The sequence below is a fragment of the Rhincodon typus genome, chromosome 20, assembly GCF_021869965.1.
Source record: "Rhincodon typus isolate 14 chromosome 20, sRhiTyp1.1, whole genome shotgun sequence".
NCBI classification, from domain to species: domain Eukaryota; kingdom Metazoa; phylum Chordata; class Chondrichthyes; order Orectolobiformes; family Rhincodontidae; genus Rhincodon; species Rhincodon typus.
The window spans coordinates 35107704-35134807 of record NC_063351.1 but is presented as its reverse complement, the minus strand read 5'-3'; the positions used below and the strand labels follow the sequence as shown (position 1 = coordinate 35134807).

The 27104-nt window shown below is 38.2% G+C and overlaps 1 protein-coding gene across 1 annotated transcript in view; it reads right to left on the bottom strand.

Annotated features, from left to right (window-relative positions):
* Window positions 1-1558: 1558 nt before the first annotated feature.
* The window catches only part of atrnl1b (attractin-like 1b), an 843599-nt gene continuing 818053 nt past the window's right edge, over window positions 1559-27104 (bottom strand). Inside the window, exon 25 of the mRNA XM_048609206.1 lies at window positions 1559-3312. Coding sequence (XP_048465163.1) covers window positions 3188-3312 — 125 coding nt within the window. The 3' untranslated portion in view covers window positions 1559-3187. The remainder of the gene's footprint in view (window positions 3313-27104) is intronic.

The following is a 27104-nucleotide window of genomic DNA, read 5'->3' as shown; positions in this document are numbered from 1 at the left end:
TGAAGAAGGGCCTAGGCCCGAAACATCAGTCTTCCTGCTCCTCTGATGCTGCTTGGCCTGCTGTGTTCATCCAGCTCTGCACCTTGTTATCTCAAATTCTCCAGCATCTGCAGTTCCTGCTATCTCTGAAACCATTGAGATAATAATCTGTCTTCCTGTTTTTGCCACCAAAGTGGATAACCTCACATTTATCCACATTAATTGCATTTGCCAAGTATGTGCCCACTCAGTCAGTTTGTCTAAGTCACCCTGCAGCCTCTTAGCATCCTCCTCACAGTGCACACTGTCACCCAGCCTAGAAGCATTTGCAAATTTAGATATATTGCATTCAATTCCATCATTCAAATCATAATTAGCTGGGTCCCTATAATAACAGTCCAGTGATAATACGACTAAACCATCACCTCCCCTTGATTCAGACCACGGTGCACCCCCTCCTCATGAAACCTCTTTCCCCAGTCATCACTTACTTTGCTCCTGGGGTCCCAGGGTTGCTTTTCCAGCAGCAGGCTTGGCCTCCCCTGCAATGGGGCCAAATGCAGGGACTGGAATCTGATTAGCCAGTAGTTTACTGTGTTGAGACTGCTATTCAGTGATGCCTCTTCTTTAATTAGTGTTCCAAAAAATTACATAATAACATTCTGCCCCTGGGGAGCCTAATTCCAGAGGAAGGCCCTCTGGTGTCCTGGAAACTGCATGATTGGCTTATATTCTGGTGGGCATTCCTTAGAAGAGGGTGAGTGAGTCTTTTACTGCTAACAGAAGATTCTGCCTAGTGACATAAAAACCTTTACCACAAATTGTGGAATGTGTGAACGAGCAGGAGCTTTTAAAGGATATGGTAACCTTATTTATTCCTCACAGAAACTAAATATTGATGGATTTGTTAAAAAAAAAGCTACAAATTGTCTTTAAACAACAAGGAGATTACAAGAGAAATCAATGGTGAGATAAAGTATTTATCTGGTGCAAACATGAATATTGAATTCATACTTTCTACTCCATTAGCAGCTTTTGAAGATGATGATTCAGGTATACCCTTATCTTTTGAGACGACTATTCAGTGGTCTTTAACCAGTGATTCAAAACTTCAATGATGCCCTTTTCCCACCCTCACTCAGTATACCTTGTTAAATGGTTTGTAATCTGTGTAACAAATATTGGTTATGGCCATTGTCACTTAGTTCCTGTTGTGCTGCTCCTCTTCTTACACTGTATCTTGGAAACAAACTAGAAGTTGTGTATTAGATTGCTGGAATTCATTTTCGTTGCAAAATGGTGGAACGTACAATTTTCTGCAGTGAACTTTCCCATTAGAAGAGTAAGATGAATTCAATGACAACGCAAAACACAGGAATTACGATTAAATCAAACCTCAAAGAATAACAAAGCATTGATACATATTCTCCAGCAATTGCTACTTTGTCATTTCATGCACACATTCAGCTTTATTTCTTTTAGTACCCCTGGGGCTATCACTAATGCAATATCAGAAAGCCTAAGCAACGTTACAAGTGAAGAAGTTTTCCAACATACAGGAAAGAAATTGAAGGAAAAGTACTTTCAGTTCTTTTTATTACGTTGAAGCTTCAAAACTGTTTTACACAGGTAAACACAGAATTTAAGTGAGCTGTTCTTTAATGATACAAATCTAAACATTTCAGTGTAAAATACTTCTTTGTGCAATCACCTGACTGCCCCTGTCAGATGTGTATTTACAGATGTGACTTTACAGTTTTATGAATGACACAAATGGAATGGAACAAATTAGTAAAAAATGGTAATCACAGAACCTTTATCTGAAATATGAGGCAAAAAATGGGGCTTCCTTCAATCCTTCATACACAATTACTTAAAATGCGTTTCCAATATAGAACTAAAATCCCATAGATCAGTGCAATTCAACACAAATGTTACATATAAAGAACAGCTTCTGTATACACAGTGGGGAAAAGTCCAAGATCATTGCCTACTATAAGTCTACTAGAAGATTTCCTTCAAATATGAAAACTGGAATCAGATACATTACTGAACCAAGTGTCCCATGTTAGCCTGATGCACATTTTTAAAAATTACATCAAATTTCAATTAGAAAAAGCAGAACATTCTTTCAAATTTATTGTTTGGCTAAACTTTTATGTGACAAACTCAGCCACGCAAACCCAGCCAATAACCAAATAAAAACATGAATTCATCTTATTCTTCTACCCTGTGTCCCTCACCATTACATATCAATCATTTCAATTAAGTGTTTATTAAAGTTATTTACATACTGACCACTAACAGAACTGCACAATCTGCTTTCCAAGCTGTGTTTTCTTTTCTTCTGTAATATATAGTTGTCCCAGTAAACTAACATCAAAATGGATATACTATGATTAAAAAATGTAATTATGTGCGGTTTTCCCCTTAGATGTCTACAATAAATAACATTTTTATAAATGCTCTCCTATACTGTGATGCAACAACACAGCTGTGAAGTATTTTCTGCATCCCCTACTAAAACTGAAATGTAAACGCAGAATCCAGGAATATCATAAATTGCAACACTTGTATATTTTTGTCAAATAATTAGCATACTATTGATTTCTAATTATTGCTCCAGCACCATTGTAACATGCAAGCAACCATGAATCAAACTGCCCACAGTGGTATTATTATGTCCACGGTAAAATAAAAATAACTGGAGACTTCAGAGATAGTTACAAATATATCCACATTTACACATTTCTTTCCTCCCTCTTCACATTTACCAAAGCTGCAGTACCACATATATCAAAAACATTCATTCCTCTGTTAACTAATTTGCATTAATACTTTGACAATCTTAAAAAAGACTGATAGTTATTCATACACAATTAATTGCCATCAACATGTTCCGAAAATGAAAAAAAAAATTCTGTGGTCATTGAGCATTTTAAATTTTATTTCCATGATCGTATTCAAAAATATGACTAATGATGTGAAAATGTAATGTATCAAAATGACAGCACGGAAGACAAGTCTAACCCCCATTGACTGGTACAGGACCCATCTCTGACTTTGTATGTGGAGATGACAGGGCCCATATTTTAATATTCTTATGCTGTTGCCCCGTCAAATCTCAGGCTATTGAGTGGCTTTATAAATAAAGCCACATCAAAAGGAAAAAAAGATTAAAGATAAACAAGTGCAGTTTTTGTACAATTTATACACAAGTGCCTTGATGCGTTGGAGGGAGTTGTTTTCTGTTCCTAACTGCTGAGGTCTTCTCTTTGCACTCATTTGGTTTTTGTTGAGAAATATCTATAAGTGCACTGGCTATGGCAAGACCTGCAGAAACAAAAATGAAATATGATTTACTTGGAGCTCCATTAGCCTTTATGACATGCTGGTTGTTTCTCTGCACAACACCACGGTGAAAAGACTACCCACTCCAACTTCAAAAAAGTGTATTTGGCACGGCAATGCTGTTTGATTTCCATTAAATCAGGTCACTACAGAAGATCATTTTTCAAAATGTCATATAAATCATCTTATGAAATTCATTTATTGTGTTCTTTAGTCCAGTACTGTTCCTAGTTGTCAAAGCAATACAATTAAGTGAAGAACAATTCATTACTCAAAACCTGAGGTCTAAAGGAATTTCATTGAATATGTCACGATGATTCACAGAAGCACTAGTCAAATAAAATTTACATGAAGAGTAAGTTGAAACCTTCTGTATAAATACAGTGCCTCAAATGTTCATTACAAATGTCCACTTTCTTTCACGGTTTGAATTTCATATGGATCTGAAAGCATCTCATTTTGTAAACTCACTTAGAATGCTGTGAATTATTTAAGTACACCTATATTTTAAATACCGAAGTGAATGGTTGGCTGAGATTGGTTATGTGAGGAAATGTCATGTGGGTAAGAAAATATTTCACTAAAATTAGTAGCATGAATACCTTTCTGCATGCAATACTGCTTAACATGTTACTGAAAATTTATTTTTTAAAGAAAAAGCAAATTAGATAATCAAACAGACATCATGGATGAAAGCAAACAATATTTCCATTCATAGACAGCAAGAACTGCAGATGCTGGAGGAGGAGTCAACACAGTGTGGAGCTGGAGGAGTACAGCAGGCCAAGCAGCATCACAGGAGCAGGAAAGTTGACGTTTTGGGTCAGGACCTTTCTTCAGAAATGGGGAGGGAGAGGGAGCTCTGAAATAAAGACAGAAAGAAGGGGTGGGCCCCGGGAAGGCAGGTGAGATGGTGATAGGTGAGTGCAGGTAGGTAGGAGTGGGGATTGGTCAGTGAGATGGGTGGGAGAGAAGATGGACAGGTTGTGTCAGGTTGAGCAAATGGGGATGAGAGGGAGGTTTGGACTTGGGATGAGGCCAGGGGTGGGGAGATTTTAAAACTGGTGAATTCCATGTTTAGGCCATTGGGCTTTTGGCTCCCAAGGCAGAATATGAGGTGTTGCTCCTCCAGTTGGTGGGTGGTCATTGTGACACTGGAGGCGGCCCAGGACAGACATGTCACCCAGGGAGTGGGAGAGGGAGTTAAAATGGTTGGCAACCAGAAGGTGTTGTCGTCTGTCGCATACAGAGCGCAAATGCTCTATGAAACGCGAGCCTACACTTGGTCTCACCGATGTAAAGGCGGCCACATCAGGAGCAGCAGATACAGTAGACCAAATTGACGGATGTGCAGATGAAAGGATGAAAGTAATATGAAAGGATACAAAAGAATTCACCAGTTTTAAAATCTCCCCAACCCCAGCCTCATCCATGTCCAACCCTCCCTCTCATCCACGCTCTTTGACCTGACACAACCTGTCCATCATCTCTCCCAACTATCCACCCCACCCATCCCACTGACCAATCCACACAAGATTTTCATTGCAGTTTTTCTCCTCTCTTGTAGGGTGAATGCTGGCTTTCATGTATAAACACAAAGTGGTAATGTGCTGAACTTATACATCATTCAGATATGCCAATCAGTCCCACAGGGCCCTTGTCAAATTATATGAAGTAGCTCTGATTAACTTAGTTTTTCCCCTAATACTAATATGCAAATCAATGCGTTCAATACAAATGCTTTTTCATATTCAATAGGTTCATAAAACTTTCAGCAAAACAGTCACAAAATACATGCAAAGCTATTTGCTTTAAATTACAATTAGACACACGAAACATAGAAGCTAAAAGCAGGAATAGGTTATTCAGTCTTCCAGCCTTCTCTGCCATTCAAGATGATCAGTATCTCAATACCACATTCTTGCTTTCTCCCCACATCCCTTGATGCCTTAATATCTAAAAATGTATCTATCTTTTTCTTGAATATATTCAGTCACATGGTCTCCACAGCCTTCCACACAGAACTTAGCAAGTTAACTTCCCTTTGAGTGAAAACACTTTTCCTAACACTCTGTCCAAACTTGGTTGCCCTATTTCCTGAGATTATAACCCCTTGTTTTAGACTCTTGAACGAAAGAAAACATCCTCCCTGCATCAAGTCTGTCCAGACATTTATACATTTCAATCAGATCCTCTCTCTTCTAAACACAGTGAATATAGGCCCAGTCAAACCAATCTCTCCTCATAGGCCAGTCCTGCCATTTTCATATCTGCCTGGTTAACTTCCACTGCACTCCCTCTATGACAAATATATCTCTTTTTTAGGTAGGGAGACACAACTGCAGTAATACTCCAGGTGGTCTCTCAAAGGCCCTGCATAACTGCAGTAAGACATCCCTACCTCTGAATTCAAATCCTTTTGCTATGAAGGCCAAAATATAATTTGCCTTCCTTATTGCTTGTGCCACCTGCCTGTCTATTTTCACTGACTGGTGTACAAACAGACTAGATCCTTTTATAAATCCATATTTTCCAATATATGACCACTTAAGTAATACTCTTCCTCTCTGTTGTTTTACACTGCAGTGTACAAATTCACATTTAGCCATTTAGCCACTAAACTTGTCTGAATCATTTTGAAATGTTGCTTCTGGTTCCCTTCTCTGGTTCATTTATATATATCATGAATAGCTGAGGCCTAAGCACTGATCTTTGTGATGGCCCACTAGTCATTGCCTGCCATCCTGTTTTTTAATAAATTTTCAATCCATTCCAGTATATTACCCCCAATCTGGTGTGCTTTAATTTTGCCCACTAGCGTCTTATGTAGGACTTTATTGAAAGCCTCCTGAAAATCCAAATACACCATATCCACTGGTTCTTCTTTGTCTATTCTACTAGTTACATCCTGAAAGAACTCCAGTAGCTTTATTAAGCATGATTTGTCTTTCATAAATCCATGGTGGCTTTGTCTAATCCTCACTAATGCTTTTGAAATGTTCTGTTATGTCTTTACAACAGACACTGGCATTTTCTCTACTACAGATGTTTTCTCCCTCCTTTTTTAAATAGTAGGGTTACATTTGACACCCTCCAATCTATAGGAGCTGCTCAAGCGTCAATAGAACTTTGGAAGATGACCATCCAATACAGCCATTATTTCCAGGGCTACTTTCTTTAGTGCTCTAGGATATAGATCAGCAGGAAATAATGATTGGTGATTTGTTAGCCTTTAGCCCTTTTAACTTTCCTAGCACTATTATCTTACTAACACTGATTTCCTTGAATTCCTCCCTCTCATCATATCCTTGGTTCCCTAACATTTTTGAGGGTTATTTGTGTTCTCTTTTGTGAAGGCAGAACCAAATTGTTCTGCCATTTCTTTGTTCCCCATTATAATTTCCCAGCTTCTGACCATTTGTCTTTATTAACCTTCTTCTCTTCACACATTTATAGAAGGCTTTACAGTTAGGGTTTATGCTCTGTCCAGTTTTACTCTCACACTCTATTTTCCCCTCTTGATTAAACTTTTTGTCCTCTTTTCCTGAATTCTAAAATGTTCCCAATCCTTAGTCTTGCTGTTTCTTCTGGCAATTTTATGTCTTGTTGGATCTAATACGATCCCTAATTTCTTTTGTAAACCATAGTTGAGGCACATTTTCTATTTCATTTTTGTGCCAGGCAGGAATTACTCATTGTTATAATTCATGTACACTTTCTTTAAATATTAACCATTGCCTATCCACCATCAATCCTTTCAGTAAAGTACCCTGGTGGTTTATTTTATTTTAATTCAGGACCCTAGTTTTGGATTCAACTATTTCACTTTCCATCATAATGGAAAAATTCCATCATATTATTGGCACTCTTCCCAAGGGACCCCACACAATAGAACTGTTCACTAATCCTTTCTCAATGCACATTATTCAATTTAGAAGAGTCTGCTCTCTGGTTGGTTCATCAAAATATTAGTCTAAAAAAACATCACATACACATTCTAGAAAATCCTACTCCACAACATCGTTGTTAGTGTGGTTTGTCCAATCTATATGTAAATTTAAGTCACCCAAGAATGCAGCTATACTATTATTGCATGTATCTCTGATTTCTTGTTTAATTTCTTCCCTTAAATCTCCACCACCATTTGGGGGCCAACAGACAATCTCCAACTATGTTTTACGTCCTTTAGTGTTCCATCTCTCCACCCATACAGATCCCATTTCAAGGTTTTCTGAGCCAATATCCTTCCTCTCTACTGCACTGATGTCTCTGTTACTAACAACGCTACTTCATCTCCTTTCCATATTTGTTGTCCTTCCTAAATAAAGAATATTCTTGGATGTTCTCTTCCCATCCTTAGCCACTCTGCAGCCATGTCTCCATAATTGCAACTATACTGTAACTGTTATATCTACTTGCGCTGCTAATACATTTACCGCATTGCAAGTGTTCATACATTAAGACACTAAATCTTTGACAAAAAACTTGTCTTTTTAACCTCATTAGTTATCCTATCTTTACTGTGCACTATAGTCCATTTTTCTCCCCATCCTTGTTTTTTCTGACTCCCACTTTTGCCCCTTTCTATGATTTCCTGATCAGGTTCCTATCCTCCTTTCATTCTAGATTAAACCCTCTCTGACAGCACAAGCAACTCTCCACACACCACACCACCACCCATTCCCCACCCCCGGAGGACAGTGGCCCCAGTCCAGCCCAGAAACAACCCAAGCTCCTTGTTCCAGCCCCACCTTCCCCAGATTTGGTCCAAATATCCCAGGAATCTGAATCCCTCCTTCCTACAATGTTTCTCCACCCACGTATTCATCTGGTATATCCTGTTATTTCTACTCTCATGAGCACGTGGAATTGATAGTAATCTTAATCGGTAGTCTACATAACACAATTGGATTACCCTTCAGCCTTTATTTCTCCAGAGAACTTCAGGATTTTCTCATTGTTTGAAGCTAATCTAGTTTTAATATGTAAAAACCTTCAATAAATGCTGGTCAAATTGTCTGAACCACAGATTATAGACTCTCTTTATTCTAACTAGTTTTCACCAGTTACAAATCAAAGTGGGAATCAAATCTATCTAACATGTGACATCTGTATTTGGCTATCTTTTCAACTCAAGTTTCAAATTAGGCTTCCAGTAAACTATGTTTCAAATAACTCTGATAAATCAAACTTTAGATAACTATTGTACTCAACATACTTCTGTGAATGCAGTATTTACAGTAGGTACTTAGAATTGTATTTTTCTTATGGTGGGCTTTAACACTTGCGAGAAGTAAAAAATGTAATCATTTCACCCATCAGTTGATATTTTCTTATTTGCTACCATAGAAAAGTACAACTGCTAAAAGTCAAGGTCAAAGGTATAAGTCTGGTGAGCAAAGCTTAAGACTTTTATTTTTAAAACGTCTTCTCCTCACATGAATGGCATTTAAACATGAGAGGGAAAGAGCTCAAGGCTCCAGATGTGTCCCATACAAATTGGGTCAAAATAATGCACTTCTTTCAGACCGGCTTACAATGGTGCCAAGGTTTCTTGTTTCTGCAACATATTATGTGCAGCTACTGAATCAGTCGAAAGAGGATATTGTTGTCCACAGAGTTATAAATACCAAAACCCATTATGCTGCAGTAATAAATCGAGATAAGGCACAATACAGTAATGGTAGTTATAAGAAAGACATGCATTTATATGACCCTGCCTGACCTCATGAGTATTTCTTGCATTTTCTGTTATACTTCAGCTCTCCAGTATTTTATCTTTTGTATCTATATTGTGGCTTTTGCATCCTCAGCATTTCAGAAAGCAGTTCCTAGCCAATATAAATCTTTTGATAGCTAGTCACTGTCACTATATTGACAAACGTGGCCGTCAATTTACACATGTCAAAATCCTGCAAACAATAAATGCTATAAATGCACATTTAAAACTTTTTTTTTGTTTATGCTAGTTTAAATTTACTTGATTGAAGTGACATAATTGTATATAATGATATTGAGGTCAAATTTCACAAGTGATGTAAATTGGTGCACAGTGGCCATGTCCACTCTGTGTCTGTACTAAAAGCCAATAACTTGAACCACATAGAACAAGATTATTGCTTCCAGGGTTTGCGGAGGCAGACTCACTCCTACCTTACTTGATGGTGTGTGGGGTTACTAACACTTGTGAAATCCCAACTATAATCTGACATTTCTCCAAAAAGCAAACATCTGATAAGCAAGTACACAGATTCAAATAAAAGGAACAATGAAAGAAAATGAAGGCTGTGATTAGTTCAACTAAAAGGATAAATGAAACAGAATTGCAGTCAATTGTGTAAATAATGAGTAAAGCACTTCTAGTAATGCAAAGATTGGCATACTGGAAGCTTGCCTTCATTAGACAGGGAGTAAGGAAGTCTTGTTACAGCTTTATTTCGGTTAGGCCGCAGTTGGAAAACTGTGCAGCTCTGGTCACCTCCATCCTCCCCCAACTATCAGATGGACGTGATTGTGCTGGAGATGGTGCAGAGGAGATTCACCAAGGTGTTGCCAGGGATGGAAAGTCTCAGGCATGACGAGAGACTGGATAGGCTCAGTTTGTTTTCTCTGGAGCAGAGGAGGCTGAGGTGGGGATTTAATTGAGGTATACCAAATTATGAGAGGCATAGAAAAGGTAGATCATTAGAATCCTTTCTTTGTGGTAGATTCATCCAAGGCCAGGGCATAAATTCAAAGTGAGGAGTAAGTGGTTTAGAGGGGAACTGAGGAAATATTTCTCCCCCTCCCTCCCCGAGAGGTTGGTGGGAATGTGGAACATGCTGAATGAGATGGTATTGGAGGCAGGCACTCTCACAACATTTAAGAAGCATCTAGACAAGCACCTAAAATGCCAGGGCATAGTAGAGTATGGACCAAGTGCAGGTAAATGGGATTAGTATACTTTGTTGTTTCTTGGTCAGCGTAGACGCGCTGGGACAAAAGGTCTGTTTCTATGCTGCATGACTCTATTGCTCTATAACATTGCGTAACTTTCAAGTCAGGTCTAGGTTATGGAAGGATGCTCAAGGAGAGGATGCAAATAACTCACTAGAATTGAATGATGATGTTAATAATAAAAAAATGCACTATCAACATATTCTTTTGATGCAGTGTAATTAAGGGACGGAAACCAGGCCACATGATCTGCTGTTTTCTTCCCTTTAGGGCATTTTTCCCATTCAATTTAATGTCCTCCAAAGTTCACACCTACCCTAGCCCTAAGTATCCATCTCTAATTTCCCTTCTAATGCCCCTTCTGCTCCCTCTGAATTCAGCTTGTCAATGTGCTCTCTAGGCCCAATTCCCACTAACTGCTCCCCTTCCAACTTACCTTCGTGGCTCTCGTGTTAGCTTATATTGTAATGCTCTGTTCCTCTCCCCTTTAAATCTCCCTCACCACCCCTCCTCAAGCAAACAAAATCTGATTGTTTTGTTGTTACAAGCTACTATCTGATCTCCCATCCCCATTTCTTCCTCAAAGCCCTCAAATGTGTTGTTGCGGTGCCCATCTTTCCCAGAACGCCATGTTTGAAATTTTCCCATCAGGTTCTCAAATAGATCTTACTAAAGTTACAAATACATCTGATTCATTGTGTCCAACATAAACCAAACTATCCCTCTAGTTCTCAACTGAAGTAATATTTGACATGGTTCTACCTTCACTGCTTTTTTTTAGTGGGTCAGCAGATTGTACCTGGCCACTCCACCATTGTCCAGCTTTATGGTATTCTACTCTCCACCATTCTCTACGTTATAATTGACAGAGAATCCCCCAAGCGGCTTCTTTTCCTGCTCCGATAATGTTATCTCTGACGTTCCCCAAGGGCCTATCCTGTAGTTTTTTTGATTCGTAATATACATCTCTTTAATACCACTGGAAAAGACAATGTCAGTTTCCACATGAATGCTGACGGTAACTGATTCTATCTCACCACCATTCCTCTCTTGCTGTCTTCACTGTCTCTAAATTATTATACTGCTTGTTCAAAGTCTAGTCTCCAATCAGCAGTAATTTTCTCCAGCTCTATATTGGGAAGACTGAAACCATTTTCGTCAGTTTTTGCCACAACCTCAGCTTCTTATGACTCTGTCTGTCTTCCTGGCAAAGGTCTCTGACAGTGAACCTGATTGTTCACAATCTTGGTGTCATATCTGACCCTGGGATGGGCTTCCAGCCATGTATCTGTCATCATTAAGTTCACTTATTTCCATCTTTGTAACATTTTCTGACTCTTCCTCAGCCTCAGACCATCAGCTGTTAAAACCCAATCCATCTTTCGTTAGCTCTCATCATGACAAGTCAAACAACCCTGATCAAACTCCTACATTCAAACTTCAATAACTGTGCTGCTGTAAAACATTCCGCTGCCTGTGTCCTGACGCATCCCATCGCAGAATCACTGAATCCTGACAGTGTTGAAACAGACGATTTGGCCCATCAAGTCCACATTGATTCTAAAAACAACATCCCACCCAGACCAACACCACCCTCTCATCCTATCCCTGTAACTTTGTATTTCCCCTGGCTGACCCAGCTAGCTGCATATCCATGGACACTCTTTGGGCAATTTAGCATGGCCAATCCACCTAACATGCACATCTTTGGACTGTAGGAAGAAACTGGAACACCCATGTAGACATAAGGAGAATATGCAAACTCCACACAGACATTCATCCGAGGGTGGAATTGAACCCAGTTCTCTGGTGCTCTCAGGCAGCAAAGCTAACCACTGAGCCACCATGTTCACTCATCACACTATACTCACTGACCTACACTCGTTTCTGTTTAAACAATTTCTCAATTCCAAGATTCTCATCATTTTTTTTGAAATCGTTGTATCACTCCACTACTTCCTCTTTCCACTGTTATCTTTCACGGTATCTGACTTCCTCTAAATTCTAAGTATCCATGGCTTTAATTAAGTATTGGTGGCTGCGCCATTACCTGTCAAAGCATACCTGTATGTCAAATTCCCTCCCTAAAGCTCTCTGGTTCTCCATCTTTCTTCAATCCTTTACATCACTCCTTAAAACTTGTTCTTTAACCTGCTGTTAAGTGACCTGGGATGTTACACTAGAGATGCTGTATAAATGCAGGTTGTTCTCTTATCCTCCCTTTATGGGCACGATATCGGGAAATAACTGACTGAGCAATAACCATTTATTATTGCTACATTGCAATAGTAAAGTAATGGAAGGTGTAACCAACAGGGCTAGAGGGAGCATTGCTTCTGACTTCATGGCCTTAGTTCAAAAAGAGGTGAGGTGAGAATATCAGTCCTTGACATTAAGGCCACATTTGACCAAGTATTCTATCAAGGAGCTTTAACAAATCTACATCATTCAAATCTAAATTTCGAGTCCTGCATAATACCCAGACTCAGAATGACTAGTCGCGGTTATCATTGGCACTACACTAGTGACAGGCAATGATCCTCTCCAACAGGATAGAATTTAACTTTCACTCCTGACGTTCAATTGCGCCACCATCACGAATCCTCCATTATCAACAGCCTGGGGGAGTTACCATTGCCCAGAAACTGAAATGTACTAGCCATACAAATACAGTGGCTACAAGAACAGGTCAGAAGCTAGGAATACTGCAGCAAGTAATTCATCTCCTGACTCTCTCCAGCCTGTCTATCATCAAAAAGGCACAAGTCAGGGAGTGTGACGGAATACTCCCCACTTGGCTGGACGAGAGCAGCTCCAATAACACTCAAGGAACTTGCCACCAATACAGGGCAGAGCAACTGCTTGATTGGTCCCATATCCACAAATTGATGCCCTTCACCAGCAAAACTCAGTAGCAGCAGAGTGTGCCATCTATAAGGTGCATGGCAGAAATTCACCAAGGTTTCTTAGACTGCACATTCCAAACTCATGACTACTATCATTTAGAAGGTCCCCTGCAAGACATTTACCTTCCTAACAGTTGTTATTGGATCAACATCCTGAGATTCCTTCTCCAACAAAATTGTTGTCTACCGACACCAAATGGACTGTTAAGGTTCAAGAAAGCAGTTCCCTACCATCTCCTCATGGGCAAATAGGGATTGACAATAAATTCTGGCCACATCCCATGAATGAATTAAAAATAAACTCTTATTTACTGTAGAAATTTTGGTCACAGGTCAATATTGTCCTGAATGTGTTAAAATGTTTTACAGTTAAAAGTTCTTAATCAGGTTTGCATTTGTCAGGTGGCATGCTGATCTATACTTCACTGTTAAGTACAATCAATAGTAACTGTAAAACTCTGAAAAGGAAATGACTTAGTACTTAGGGAATCTGAAAATCTGTAGTTTTAACATACACAGAGTACAGTACGCTATGATGACATTTGTGACAAATAATGCACCTAAATAAGCTAAGTAGTGCAAGTGGACTTCTGTACATATGCAAGCATAAGACATATGCAAGATGTCAAATTATATAATTTGTATCAATTTCAGCAGCCAGTCTTTACAAAAGACAAAGTGAGGTCAATCCCCGAGTACCTCACTGCAGTACAGCACAATTTTCTTTATTTCCGAAAGAACTAATAACTTTAAAAATTAACAATTCACTTTTGACAGAGTTGTCTATATGTTTTATGGCAACAGTACATCTTTGTAAGAAATTCATTTCTATTTTAGCTTCAAAATTTCCAACAAAAACAGAGGTTGCTGGAAAAGCTCAGCAGGTCTGGCAGCATCTGTGAAGAAAAAATCAGAGTTAACGTTTGAGATCCAGTGACGCTTCCTCATAACACCAGACCCGAAACGTTAATTCTGATTTTTTTTTCTTCACAGATGCTGCCAGACCTGCTGAGCTTTTCCAGCAACCTCTGTTTTTGTTCCTGATTTACAGCATCCATAGTTCTTTTGTTTTTCAAAATTTCCAAGTTAATTTTACACACTTTTCTGCAAGCAAAATTCAAAATTAAGCTCATAAGGTTTTCAGTACAATCAAACCTAAACCAAAAGTGGTTCTGATGATAGGTCACAGCCTGAAACACTGGTCTGCACTTCTGCTCCTGAAGCATGTAGTTGGTGTCAAGAAATGTCCCAGCATGCCATATCTGCTCTGGCGAATCAAATTGTCAGATAAAATGTTTGGTCTGGATGGAGTGAGAGTGGGAGGTGCAGGCACAGCAGTGGAACTGGGAGGGAGTCAAGACTTCCACATGCTGATTAAAAGGCTCCCACTGGTTCTTAGAGTTGTTTCCATGAATTGTATACCTGCTAGTCCTCAACCATCACATTCCATCATCCTTTTAGCCACTCCTGATCTTAATTAGGTCCACACCCCCAACGGAGCCCCTGGCTCATTATAGATCCCATGTCCCCTTAATGATAACCAACATCTCCCAGCTTCATGAACCCTTATTGGTCCCATGCAAGTTAATACCAACTTGTGACCTCCACCCATCACCATGGAGGGGTACCTCAAGAGCCATTCTGAAATGACAAATAAAGAAAAGATTTAATTATATAATTTAGCGTTTACTCTTGTAAAAAAGAACACTGACATTCATGAAAGCCTATTCAAAGCTTAACTCCGCATCAAAGAAAAATAATCATTTATTAATCTTTTTAGGCTTCAGAGTATGAACTTAAGACCTTCTTACTGAGATAATTATAGATTGCGGAAAGCAGCCAAGTATTGATAATGAAATAATGCCATCTCTGTGGAAATGACAACAAACAACTATTCTAATTATCAGAACAGATCAACTCTAGCTGACACGGGCAGCTATTTAAATTAAGAAAAGTGGCATCATCAGGTTAAAAGGGAACAGATGACATGTCATGTCTCCTTTTGAAACTGCATGTGGTTAGTGAATTTAAAGAACAGGAATGGCGTGTGTGTTCATTTTAATTCCATGTGAAATATCAAGAGATTATACAGCAGAAGACTTTCATGGAATTATTTTTAAAAAAGATCAGTTTATTTTTAAAACACTAAGAATTCAAAAATGGGCACTATTTATTTATACATTTAATAGAAGTTTCAGGACTGCTCAGAGATCTTCTTTAGGAGAACAGGTTAAGGAATTTAAACAATTGGGGTAGAAGAGGTTTACAAGAATCCTCTTAAAGGGATGAGGTTATTTTCTCATCAGCTCTTCAGATGTCTGGGTTGTCAGTTATCTTTTGTGCAGGCCTGTCAAAGCGTATATTCAGCGGGTCTGATATTTCCCAAGAGTTCCTGCCTCTTCATTGTCTCTCTTATCTGCAGACAGCATTTTTTATTTAAAGATTCAAAAAGGCAAACATGGCTGTCCCACCATGTAACTCCTCACAACTCTGGTTTCTTTACCAAAAATGATGGTGTTCTTAAATTGATGAGCCACATGCAAACATATAGATTAGAAGCAGGAGTAGGTTCCTTGAGTCTGCTTTATTGTTCAATATGATCTGATAAATCCTCAATTCCCCCTACCAACAGCATCCTTTCCCTTGGCTTTCAAGGAACTATCCAACATGCCAGCAAGAGTGTTCTTCTAATGAGAAAAGATCTCTTCTCATCTCTGTCTTAAACAGGTAACCCTTTCGTTTTAAACAGTGATTCCTAGTTCTAGATTCTTCCACAAAAGGAAACTGGATCTTGTTCATTTCAATCATCAGTGCTCACTGTCTAAACTTCAGCTGATACAAGCCTATTGTCATAAAGCAAGCCACCCATTCCAGGCATTAATTCAGTAAACTTTCACAACCTGCTTTCAATTCATTTATATTCCTCCTTAAATAAGGCATCTAATACAGTACTCAGTATTCCAGATGTGGGCTCACCAATGCCCTACATAACTGAAACATAACCTCTCTACTTTTGTTTACAATTCCCCTCACAATAAACAATAACATTCTATTAGCTATTCTAATGACTTGCTGCACCTGCATAATAACCTTTTGTCTCTGCATCTCAGAGCTCCATAATCTCTCCTCATTTAGATAATAATCTTTTTATTCCTCCTGCCAAAATGGACAATTTCACATTTTCACACAATTACTCCATTTGCCAGATCATTGCCCACTCATGAAACCTATTTATGTACCATTAAAGCCTCTTTATTGTTTAATATGTTAAAATTCAATCCACAATAGATTAGTCATTTCGTCAAGTTTGGTAAATCTGATCGAGCCATAGAGATGGACATCAATATTTGTTGAATGACATGTGAAAAGACTGTATTTGAACAATTCAATTCTCTTTCTAACCAAGGTCATGGGCTAGAAACAGTTAAGATTGCAAGCAGAAAATGCTCTTTTCAGGAATTCAGGGAAGGAATCCATCAAGAAGCAGTCAATCTAATGTATGTGCTACTGTGCATCTGTTAACCAATAGCTTTCTGAAAATGCATATAAATATATCTGACAGCTTTCCACTGAAGGTTTTTAACTAATAAATCTTTGTCTTGGTGATGTTAAGGGTAATCTGTTTTTATTTCATCCTTCAGCCTGAGAGAGATCGTCCCGAGAGATGGGAACATTGAATCTTTCCAAGTAATGTGAAAACTATACACTACAGGACAATGAAAAGCAAAAAGAACATTACATTGCAATAAATTGTGTTCAATTCTTCCAAGAGTTTGCAATGAAAAATGTGGCTGTGAACCAAGCTTTAACTGCTGGAACATTATTTTGGAACCAATTTGTTGAACAGTAATTTATTTCATTGAGATCTTTTTTTCATTACCATCAATTTTTAGATTTGCTTTCTTGAAGGGGAATTAGAGGAAAGTTAAATCCTGACTACAAAATAAGTCTCTTTCTACCTGGTTTTCTTTTTGCCCAAAATGTGTGCTGAGTTCAGAATAGCTGGCAGCAGCAATAAGCCTGTGAAGAATTTACTTTGATACAACATGATACCTTAGATATATGTTTGAATTATCAATCTATTTAGTTCAATTGCTTCACAATGGGGGTTTTCCAAACACAAGTAACACTAATGCATGTGTGTGATCATCTGGCTTTGATGCATAATACAACAGATTACATAACGTTGAGTTGGTACATCAATGCAGTGCTGAGTAAACTTTGTATTGTTGCCGTAATCTTTTGGGTAAGATCTGACACTGAAATCTCATGGATAACTCTTAATCTAAGAGACGTAAAAGATCCAATGGCACTACTCAATGTTCAACAAATTTTTTTCGTGTTCTGAGCAACAATCCCTAAATCACAACTGCTTTATGGTTATTCACTTTTTGTTGTTTGTGGTGCCATATTTGTCCACTTGGCTGTAAGTACACTTCAAAAATAATACATTGATATTCTTGGGATATTTTGGACATAAGTTCTACATAAAGTACAAATGTTCTCTTTATTCTTTCCTTACAAGAACAGAAAGGATTCTGTTTAGTATAGAGCTGCTTAGTGACCACTTTTACCATATCTGTTCACTGCACACATCGCAGGCCCTATCCGCACTCTCTTTAATGTAGGAACAATTATTCATCCCAGGACAGCAAATTGCCAGAATTATTTTTCAGAGCTGAAGACAACACTTTTAACCACAGTTAATGTTGTAATGAAAATCAGGCAGATTTTACAAGGAATTGGGCAATCTCTAAATGTGAACATTACCTCCACTGTGTGACAGTATCATGTTTTGTTTTTTTATTTTAACAAGTGTTAACTCATTGGTAATAATCCTTTAAAATTTTAACAAGTTAATCACAAAAATTCAATGTTTTCAATTGTGATGAATTTACATTATACAAAGTATCTTCTAGGCTAGTTTTGGCACAAGCCTGTATAACACAGATAGTGATGTTGCCTTCTGCATAAAACTAAATTATTCAAATGTGATTTTGAAGTTAATGAGGTGCCGCTAATCCCCCCTAATTTTTGGCATAATTTAGTTTTGTGGAAACCATTAAACCATGGCAACAGGTTTTTGGGAGGAATAGTGTTTCCCTTGCTACGAAAAATATCTATACATTATTCATGTTATATTAATGACATTGCAGAGACTGTAACAAAGAAGGACAGTGGACTTAAATGAGATAGTTTGGCTCAGAACATGGTTACATGTTAAAAGGAAGTAGAACATAGAACATAGAACATAGAATATTACAGTGCAGTACAGGCCCTTCAGCCCTCGATGTTGCACCGACCTGTGAAACCAATCTGAAGCCATCTAACCTACACTATTCCATTATCATCCATATGTTTATCTAATGACCATTTAAATGCCCTTAAAGTGGGCGAGTCTACTACTGTTGCAGGCAGGGCATTCCACGCCCTTACTACTCTCTGAGTAAAGAACCTACCTCTGACATCTGTCCTATATCTATCACCCCTCAATTTAAAGCTATGGCCCCTCATGTTAGCCATCACCATCCGAGGAAAAAGGCTCTCGCTGTCCACCCTATCTAATCCTCTGATCATCTTGTATGTCTCTATTAAGTCACGTCTTAACCTTCTTCTCTCTAACAAAAACAGCCTCAAGTCCCTCAGCCTTTCCTCATAAGACCTTCCATCCATACCAGGCAACATCCTGGTAAATCTCCTCTGCACCCTTTCCAATGCTTCCACATCCTTCCTATATTGCGGCGACCAGAACTGTACGCAATACTTCAAGTGCGGCCGCACCAGAGTTTTCTACAGCTGCAACACAACCTCATGGCTCTGAAACTCAATCCCTCTACCAATAAAACCTAACACACCGTACGCCTTCTTAACAACCCTATCAACCTGGGTGGCAACTTTCAGGGATCTATGCACATGGACACCGAGATCTCTCTGCTCATCCACACTAACAAGAATCTTACCATTAGCCCAGTACTCTGTATTCCTGTTACTCCTTCCAAAGTGAATCACCTCACACTTTTCCGCATTAAACTCCATTTGCCACCTCTCAGCCCAGCTCTGCAGCTTATCTATGTCCCTCTGTAACCTGCAACATCCTTCCGCACTATCCACAACTCCACCGACTTTAGTGTCATCCGTAAAATTACTAACCCATCCTTCTACGCCCTCAGCCAGGTCATTTATAAAAATGACAAACAGCAGTGGCCTCAAAACAGATCCTTGCGGTACACCACTAGTAACTGAACTCCAGGATGAACATTTCCCATCAACCACCACCCTCTGTCTTCTTACAGTTAGCCAATTTCTGATCCAAACCGCTAAATCACCCTCAATCCCATATTTTCTGCAATAGCCTACCGTGGGGAACCTTATCAAACGCTTTACTGAAATCCATATACACCACATCAACCACTTTACCCTCATCCACCTGTTTGGTCACCTTCTCAAAGAACTCAATAAGGTTTGTGAGGCACGACCTACCCTTCATAAAACCATGTTGACTATCCCTAATCAAATTATTCCTTTCTCGATGATTATAAATCCTATCTCTTATAATCCTTTCCAACACTTTACCCAGGGTTGTCTCTTCTCCCCTTCTTGAACAAGGGGACAACATTTGCTATCCTCCAGTCTTCTGGCACTATTCCTGTAGACAATGACGACATGAAGATCAAAGCCAAAGGCTCTGCAATCTCCTCCCCAGCTTCCCAGAGAATCCTAGGATAAGTCCCATCCGGCCCAGGGGACTTATCTATTTTCACACTTAAAGAAGTAATCTTTTTTGGATGAAAATAAACTGGAATGTAATTGCGACTTAATAGTCTTCTGAGCCTATGAATTTCTGGCTACTTGTAAAAAATCTTGTACAGAAAAGCTTAAAATCAGTAGTTTTCACCATATACACTAAGCTGCAAAAGAAGCAAATCTGATGCGAGAAAAACCTTTTCAGATAGAATGTAATTAACATCTGGGATATAATGCCTAGAACTATGGTGAGGCAGGTTCAATTGAGGCAGCCAAGAGAGCATTAGATGCTTATTAATGTTATGGGGAAAGGAAGGAAAATGGCACTAAATCATAATGCAGAGATCTGGTAGTGGGAGGGGATTTTATGGATGATACCAATCAAGTGGGCTGCCTTTTCCTGGAATGTGTCAAGCTTCATGAGTGTTGTTGGAGCTGCACTCATCCAGAGAAGTGGGGAGTATTCCATCGCACTCCTGATTTGTGCCTTGTAGATGGTGGACAGGCTTCAGGGAGTCAGTAGGTGAGTTGCTTACTGCAGTGTGACGGTACTGTGCGTTTAAGAGGGATTTGTTCTGTGCTGTTTCTCTTACAGAGAGGTGTTGCAGTGGTACTGGAATGTCTCTGTCAGAAGCAGTGGGTAAACAGCTTTGAGCACTGAGTGTTTTTTCTAACTTAGACAAAAGAAGCATGGGTGGGTGGACTCAGGCTCACACAGACCTTGGGTTTTAGTTTTACTTTCAGGTGAAGTTGGGGTTTTTGGGGTTCAAGCTGCTAGATACAACCATCTCTGCGGCAGTTAGAAGTTTGAGTTCTTTCTCTGCTGCTGGATTGTTTATTTTGGTGCTCCTTTCTCCTGGACTGGAGATAGCATGTGAGAAAATCTGTTTTGCTGAATTTGCCTTTTCCAAAAGTATGTTTATGGGCTGCTGTTATATTGGAATGGCTGATGATTAGTAGTTAAGTAATAAGTTATTTTGTTAAATATTTCAATTGAGTTAAAGTTATGCCAATTCTTTTCTCCATTTTATTCTTACACAACAGTTAAAATACAAGTGTGTTTTACTTATAGCCTAGTAGTTTGACCAATCGAATCACATCTGGAACATAGCGCCTTATACTTGCCTTTAAATAATTAAAAGTTAGGATCTAGGCCATCTCCTCGATATGTTTTGAGGGGGTTTGGTCTGGTCCACAACAGCAGGATTTCTAGCCTCCGACCTACTGTTACGTGTAAGTATATATAAGGCTGGTCAAGTTCAGTTTCTGGTTAATGATAACTCACAGGACGTTGTTAGTAGGACATTCAAGCCATGATAATGATATTGAACATCAAGGTGACATGGTTACAGTTTCTCTTGTTAGTGATGATCATTGTCTGGAAATTGTGTGGCATGAATACTTCTTGCCACTTATCAGTGGATATTGTCCAGGTCTTGCTGCATTTGGACATGAGGAATTGCATATAGTGATGAACATTTGTACATCAGCAGCAACATCCTCAGTTCTGACTTTACGATGGAAGGAAGGTCATTGATGAAACAGCTGAAAATTTTTGAGTCCAGGAGCACTGCAGAGATGTCCTGGAGCTGAGATGATTGAGCAACAACAACCAGCATGTTTTTTATGCGAGGTATGACTCAAAACAGTGGAGAATTTTCCCTCTAATTTCCATTTACTCTAGTCCTGCTGGGGCTCCTCATTACCACACACAGTCAAATGCTGTCATTAACATTAGGGCTGTTCCTGATTAGAAACTAGTAAGCAAAAATTGCAATTGGCACTCGTGCTTGGAATGAGAAGTCTATATTCACCCGGTTCAAAATGGTCAGATGTTCCTGGTAAAACTAGTGACCAACATTGGCGTGCGATTGTTGCAGAGCATTATAGAGCTCTAGAAGTCAAAATAACATCCCCTGAAGAGGATCAAAGCGAATTCCTAAGTGCTGTGGCACACCAGAGTTTGATCCCAAAAGAAGTGATGGAAATCTCAAGATTCTGTAATGCAATGGGAATGCTTGAACAGAATTATAGAGAGATTGGAAAGTGATGTGTTGATGTATTTTAATTTAAAATAAAAGGTTTATGAAAAATGTAACTTATCTCATAGTTCTTGCTTAATTTGACTCTTGTACAGGAAAATATTTTTTCTAAAGTGTGAAAATGTATGACCTTTTCAACTAAAAACTAGGAATTGGAAAATCATTTAGAAATTAATGGTTTCCCTTGAGATCATAACAATCCACATTACAAAAAGGATGACCCATTTGTGTCCATTCTGGACTTCCACACATAATGTCTTCTAAAAAATATAATGTTCAGATATGGATAATAAGTCCATGTTCTTCTCAGAAGCTGACCTTAATTTTATTGTGGAAAGGATAGCCATAGAACTTGGGACCAAGTTCCAAATAAGAGTCATACTGGACTCTAAACATTACGTTTCTCTATCCACAGATGTTGTCAGACCTGCAAAAGTTCTTTTGTGCTTTCTGTTTTCATTTCAGTTTGGGGCTCTGTTCTGTTGTCCCTGTTTGGACTGACATGAAAATGGAAATTTAGCTGGATATTGAATTTGCTTTGGTGCAGCTGTTCCTGACATGATATTTTAGGCTAGCCTATTGCTGATTGGTGTATCTCAGAATTAATTAGTTAATATAAAATTATATAAATCACCTTGAATGTTAGTGATTTTAAACAGGCTGACAATTCTTATTTCTTGTCATGACGAATTGCAGTTAAATCCTGTTAGCAGGCAGGATAAATGTATGCTGACATCCATTGAAGCTACTTACTTGAGCATCCACTTTCTGGACAGAAAATGCTGGCATATTTGACAAGATAGTGTCATTGATAACTGTAAAGTTAGATCTAGGATGCAGACTGGAGATGTATTAGGTTTCATGAATAAGTCATGAATAAGTCACAAGTTGCCAAGAAAAAGCTTTGGCCAAGTGGATTTTGCTTTTGTGTTACTAAATGGACTGTTGTTGGTCAAATGAGAAAATATGTGGCAATTCCTTCAAAGTAATATAAATTGATCTGCTACAATTTAAGGCACGACATCACACCTGTAAACACATTGCAGACCCTAGTGCACTCCTCTATGGTGAGTTTGGGGGCCATGAGTTAAGTGAAAGGCTGGTGGGTGCAGTTCCTGCTCCTTTTCTGTTTCTACTCCAATAAAGTGCATGGCCAGAATGCTAGTGGATGACCTGCCTGTCCCATCACCAATTGAGGTCCTTAATGGGTACTTGAACCCCTCTACTTGAGGGGTTCATCTTACTGCTGTTAATATTAATTAAGATATAGCTGACAGGGACCCTATGTGGGAAGCACAACAAGCAAAAGCATGTAGGGTTGCTTGTGGAGTCCCAAGGAGAGGGAAGGGCCAGCTGCGACCCAACCCCACTCTCCAGAGTCTCCTCTTCTGCCACCATTCACATCTGGCCTTGGATCCACTGACAATATTAGGCTTCAGGTGGGCATAGTACTGGCAGCAGCCCTGGTGCTGCTGCTGTTCCAGGAGCGATTGACCAGAAACACTCGACAGACAGGGTCCAATATATTTAGGAAGATGATTTTCTTTTATATTGTACTGAACTCCAGAGACACTACTGATTTGCTATCCATTTTCAGCCATTTTCACGACTCAATATTGTAAAATGGAAACAAAATCCCCAAATCTTAAAACCATAGCAACAATTTCAAACCTGTCAAGTTCTTATAAAGTAAAACTTGCCTTTCTTTGACTGTAAACTATGACCTGCTTTACTATTGTCCTTTCTTAGACACCTATTTAAAGAAAAAAAACAAAAACAGAAAATAAATCAAAAACTTTATGAACTTCATATTATGTTTAAAGCATTCTAATCGTACATGGAGGAATCAGAATGTGCCTAATGGATGGAAACCACACAATGTTTTTCCATCATGTTCACACATAACTGCGAGGTGGCACTTACATTTAACTAAATGTAATCATTTCACTTTTAAACAGAAAGCAACAGAACAGAAATCACTGTCAGATAGAAGACAGGAGAGCAGAAAGCTTTTTTGATGAAGTAATTGTTTTAATTATACATCACAACCAGAGTCACTGACAAGAGGTTTCACTGGTTCATGAAAAATTGCAGCATTTAGCTATAATTTCTATTAAATCCTCTTGAGCTCTATTCTAAGCAAAATAATGTGTTCAAATCATATAATTAACATATGAAAACACAAAAAAGTGACTAACAGAAATAAGAAAAGAACTTCAAAAAAAGGGCCTGGGGTGAATAGCTAGATTTCTTTTTCTCCTCGAAGTTGATGAATATAACTTTATTATATTCTAGATGACAACAAAGTTGGGAAAGACTTTTAAAGCTTGTTCCACAAAGCAACTTGTGATTTGAAAATCAAGACAGTCAAATTTATCATGGAAAATAATGTTAGAAAAATATTATCTAAAACTATGACAATAGGAAATAAGATTTTTGTGATTACAACTTTTACTAACACGGGTTGCCTGCTAATGTTGTCCAGAACTAGACTTATGCAGTCACGCTTCAGGGATCACCACTGAACTGCAACGAATGGCACACAGTTGAAAGGGCAGATAGATAGATATGAACCTACCATGGAAGGTTCAGTCTTGTCTATTTCAAACAAGTATCCTTTGCACAAAGTGCATTTTCTTTGCAAATGTAAAACCTCGGCAGTATTTAAAATGATCTATTTAAGTATAACTGTCACTAGACATCAAAACAAAGAAAGGTATTGCGATATTTCTAGTTACTAATGCAATCAGGGAATAGAGAAGCATGGGAAGATGACTTTGAGTTATTATGATCAGCCATAATGTAGAATGGCAGAACAGGCGTGAGGGGCTGAATAGCCTAACCTCGCTACTACGCACCTATGACATTTTTAAGCTTTATTTTTCTGTAGCTTTTCTTTCTCTTAAGCCAAATGTCCTTTCCAGCTTTTCTTTTAGTAATTTGAGATTGAATTATTCGCTATAACTTAACACTTCTTTCGTCATACCTGTGCTGTTCATTTCCTAACCTTTCATTCTGATTGGTTAGGAGATACACAGTTCTCACCTTTCAATCAGATCTGAAATGCCTTGTATAGGATGTCACTCAAATTTCTGGGCAAAATGTCACTATTATTAAATAGGGAAGGATAACTAACTGACAATGGGCACATGTGGCTGCCCTGCAACAGTGACATTGATCTGATATGTTTGTGTTCTCGTGCATTATCCATGGACAATTCTAAGACACAACATTTTAAAAAGAATCTAAGAAAATGCATTAGTCATTGCAACAAAACTATAATTAACCATTCCTTTCATTACAACCAAAACTTTCATTATTTATTTTAATTAAAAGTACATTAGATACTTGCATAATAAAGATGTGTTTTCAATAAACAGCTCCATTGCTAGCTGTATTTATTAAACAATTTGTGTGCAATGAGAACTCCCTTTGTTACATATTGATCTTAAAAATAGAAGTCATAATGATGAAAAAGTGGATATTTAAAATCCAAGTGGGGTGCATGCAGTTTACAGTATTAATATCTTTACACTGCTGAATTGAAAACTAAACATAATGGGAAGACCTGCCTACATGCTATTTAAAAACTCAGTCTGCATCATTCAGAAAACAACAGGCTGTTGAATAAAATTCAAAATGCCTACAGAGTCCTATGAAAAATTTCTCAAGTGGTCTTAAAAGCATGCATTGGTGACTGCTGCACAATTTTTAAAAATACAGTAAATATGAGGTCACTGAGAAGACACAACAGCAATACAGAATATCAAAGAAAATATAAGTAAATTTTACAAGACTTCCATTGGGTTGAAAATGACCAGGAGCATTTCCTGCAGCCACATACACATTCGTTTGAAATTAGGAGTTATTAAACATGGAATGAGTAACGAAAGGTTCAAGCTCTGCAAACATTCAGAAAAAATGAAGATTCTAAACAGTGTGCAAGCCTGGATCAGTGATTATCAAAACTATTTAGGAACATTTTCCGATAATCTATATTTTTAGCTTTTACCAAATTTTTTGGATTTCATATGAAATCAAACTCTTCGTTTCTTTTGAACTGAAGTTTTACTTATGTTTCTTTTGCAACATATATATTGAAAAAAGACTTCCTTTGTATAAACCTTCAAAGCTTTAAAAATCAGGAACCTATAGTTATGAGTTGGCTTGGGTCAGTTGGTAGTCCTGTTATCTTTGATTCTCTGAGTGTGTCCTGGTGAACAAACCATGGATAATTCTAAGGCACAACATTTTAAAAAGAATTTAATAATATTCATTAGTCACTGCAGCTAAAGTACAAGTAACTAGCCCTTTCATTACAACAAAATCTTGTATTGATTTATTTTAATTAAGTAGTCACATAATAAATGTGTTTTTAATAAACAACGCAATTGCGAGCTGTGTTCATTAAATGACTTGAAATACAAGAACTTCCTTTGTCACATACTAATGTCTAAAACTGATATCATAATGATGAACGAGATCCAAATGGGGTGAATTCAAGACTGTTGTTAGACATAACCAGCATAATTCTGTTGGAATACATTAATGCTAGAGTTATCAATTTTCAACTTAAACATTAAACAAATGTCCTGCCATTCTGTTCAAGTGGATGTTGAAAAGATCAGCAACGTGTTTTCCTGGTGTTGAGTCATATTACTTTCTCATTAAATCCACCAATGTTAGATTATATAGAAAGTCAAGGATTCCATTGGTCCAGGTTATCTGGTAATTCAGCTCATAATTGCTTGTTGTGGGACGTTGCTGTGTGAAAAATAGCTGCTATGTTTGCAAAGAAAATAATTATTTGGAAATTAAACAATTTGGGACATTTATGATCAACAGATTTAGACAATTTGCTTAGTCTTTATATTCCATTTCTGTTGAAGAGCCCCTGATATGCAATGTATAAAACCTTCGACAACAGAAATACATTGCTGAACAGGAGCAAAGAAACAGTCCACTAACGGCAGGATTATGAAAAATTGATCACTTTTTTCCACAGTATTTCCCAGAAGGGCTGCTAATTCCACATCAAATAAGCTTGCATGCTTGTTAACCCATAATTCTACGGTGTAAGGGGTATGTACTTCTGGGGAAAATAGACCTGTTGGGATGTCATATATTTAGTTTAAAAAAGACTTTG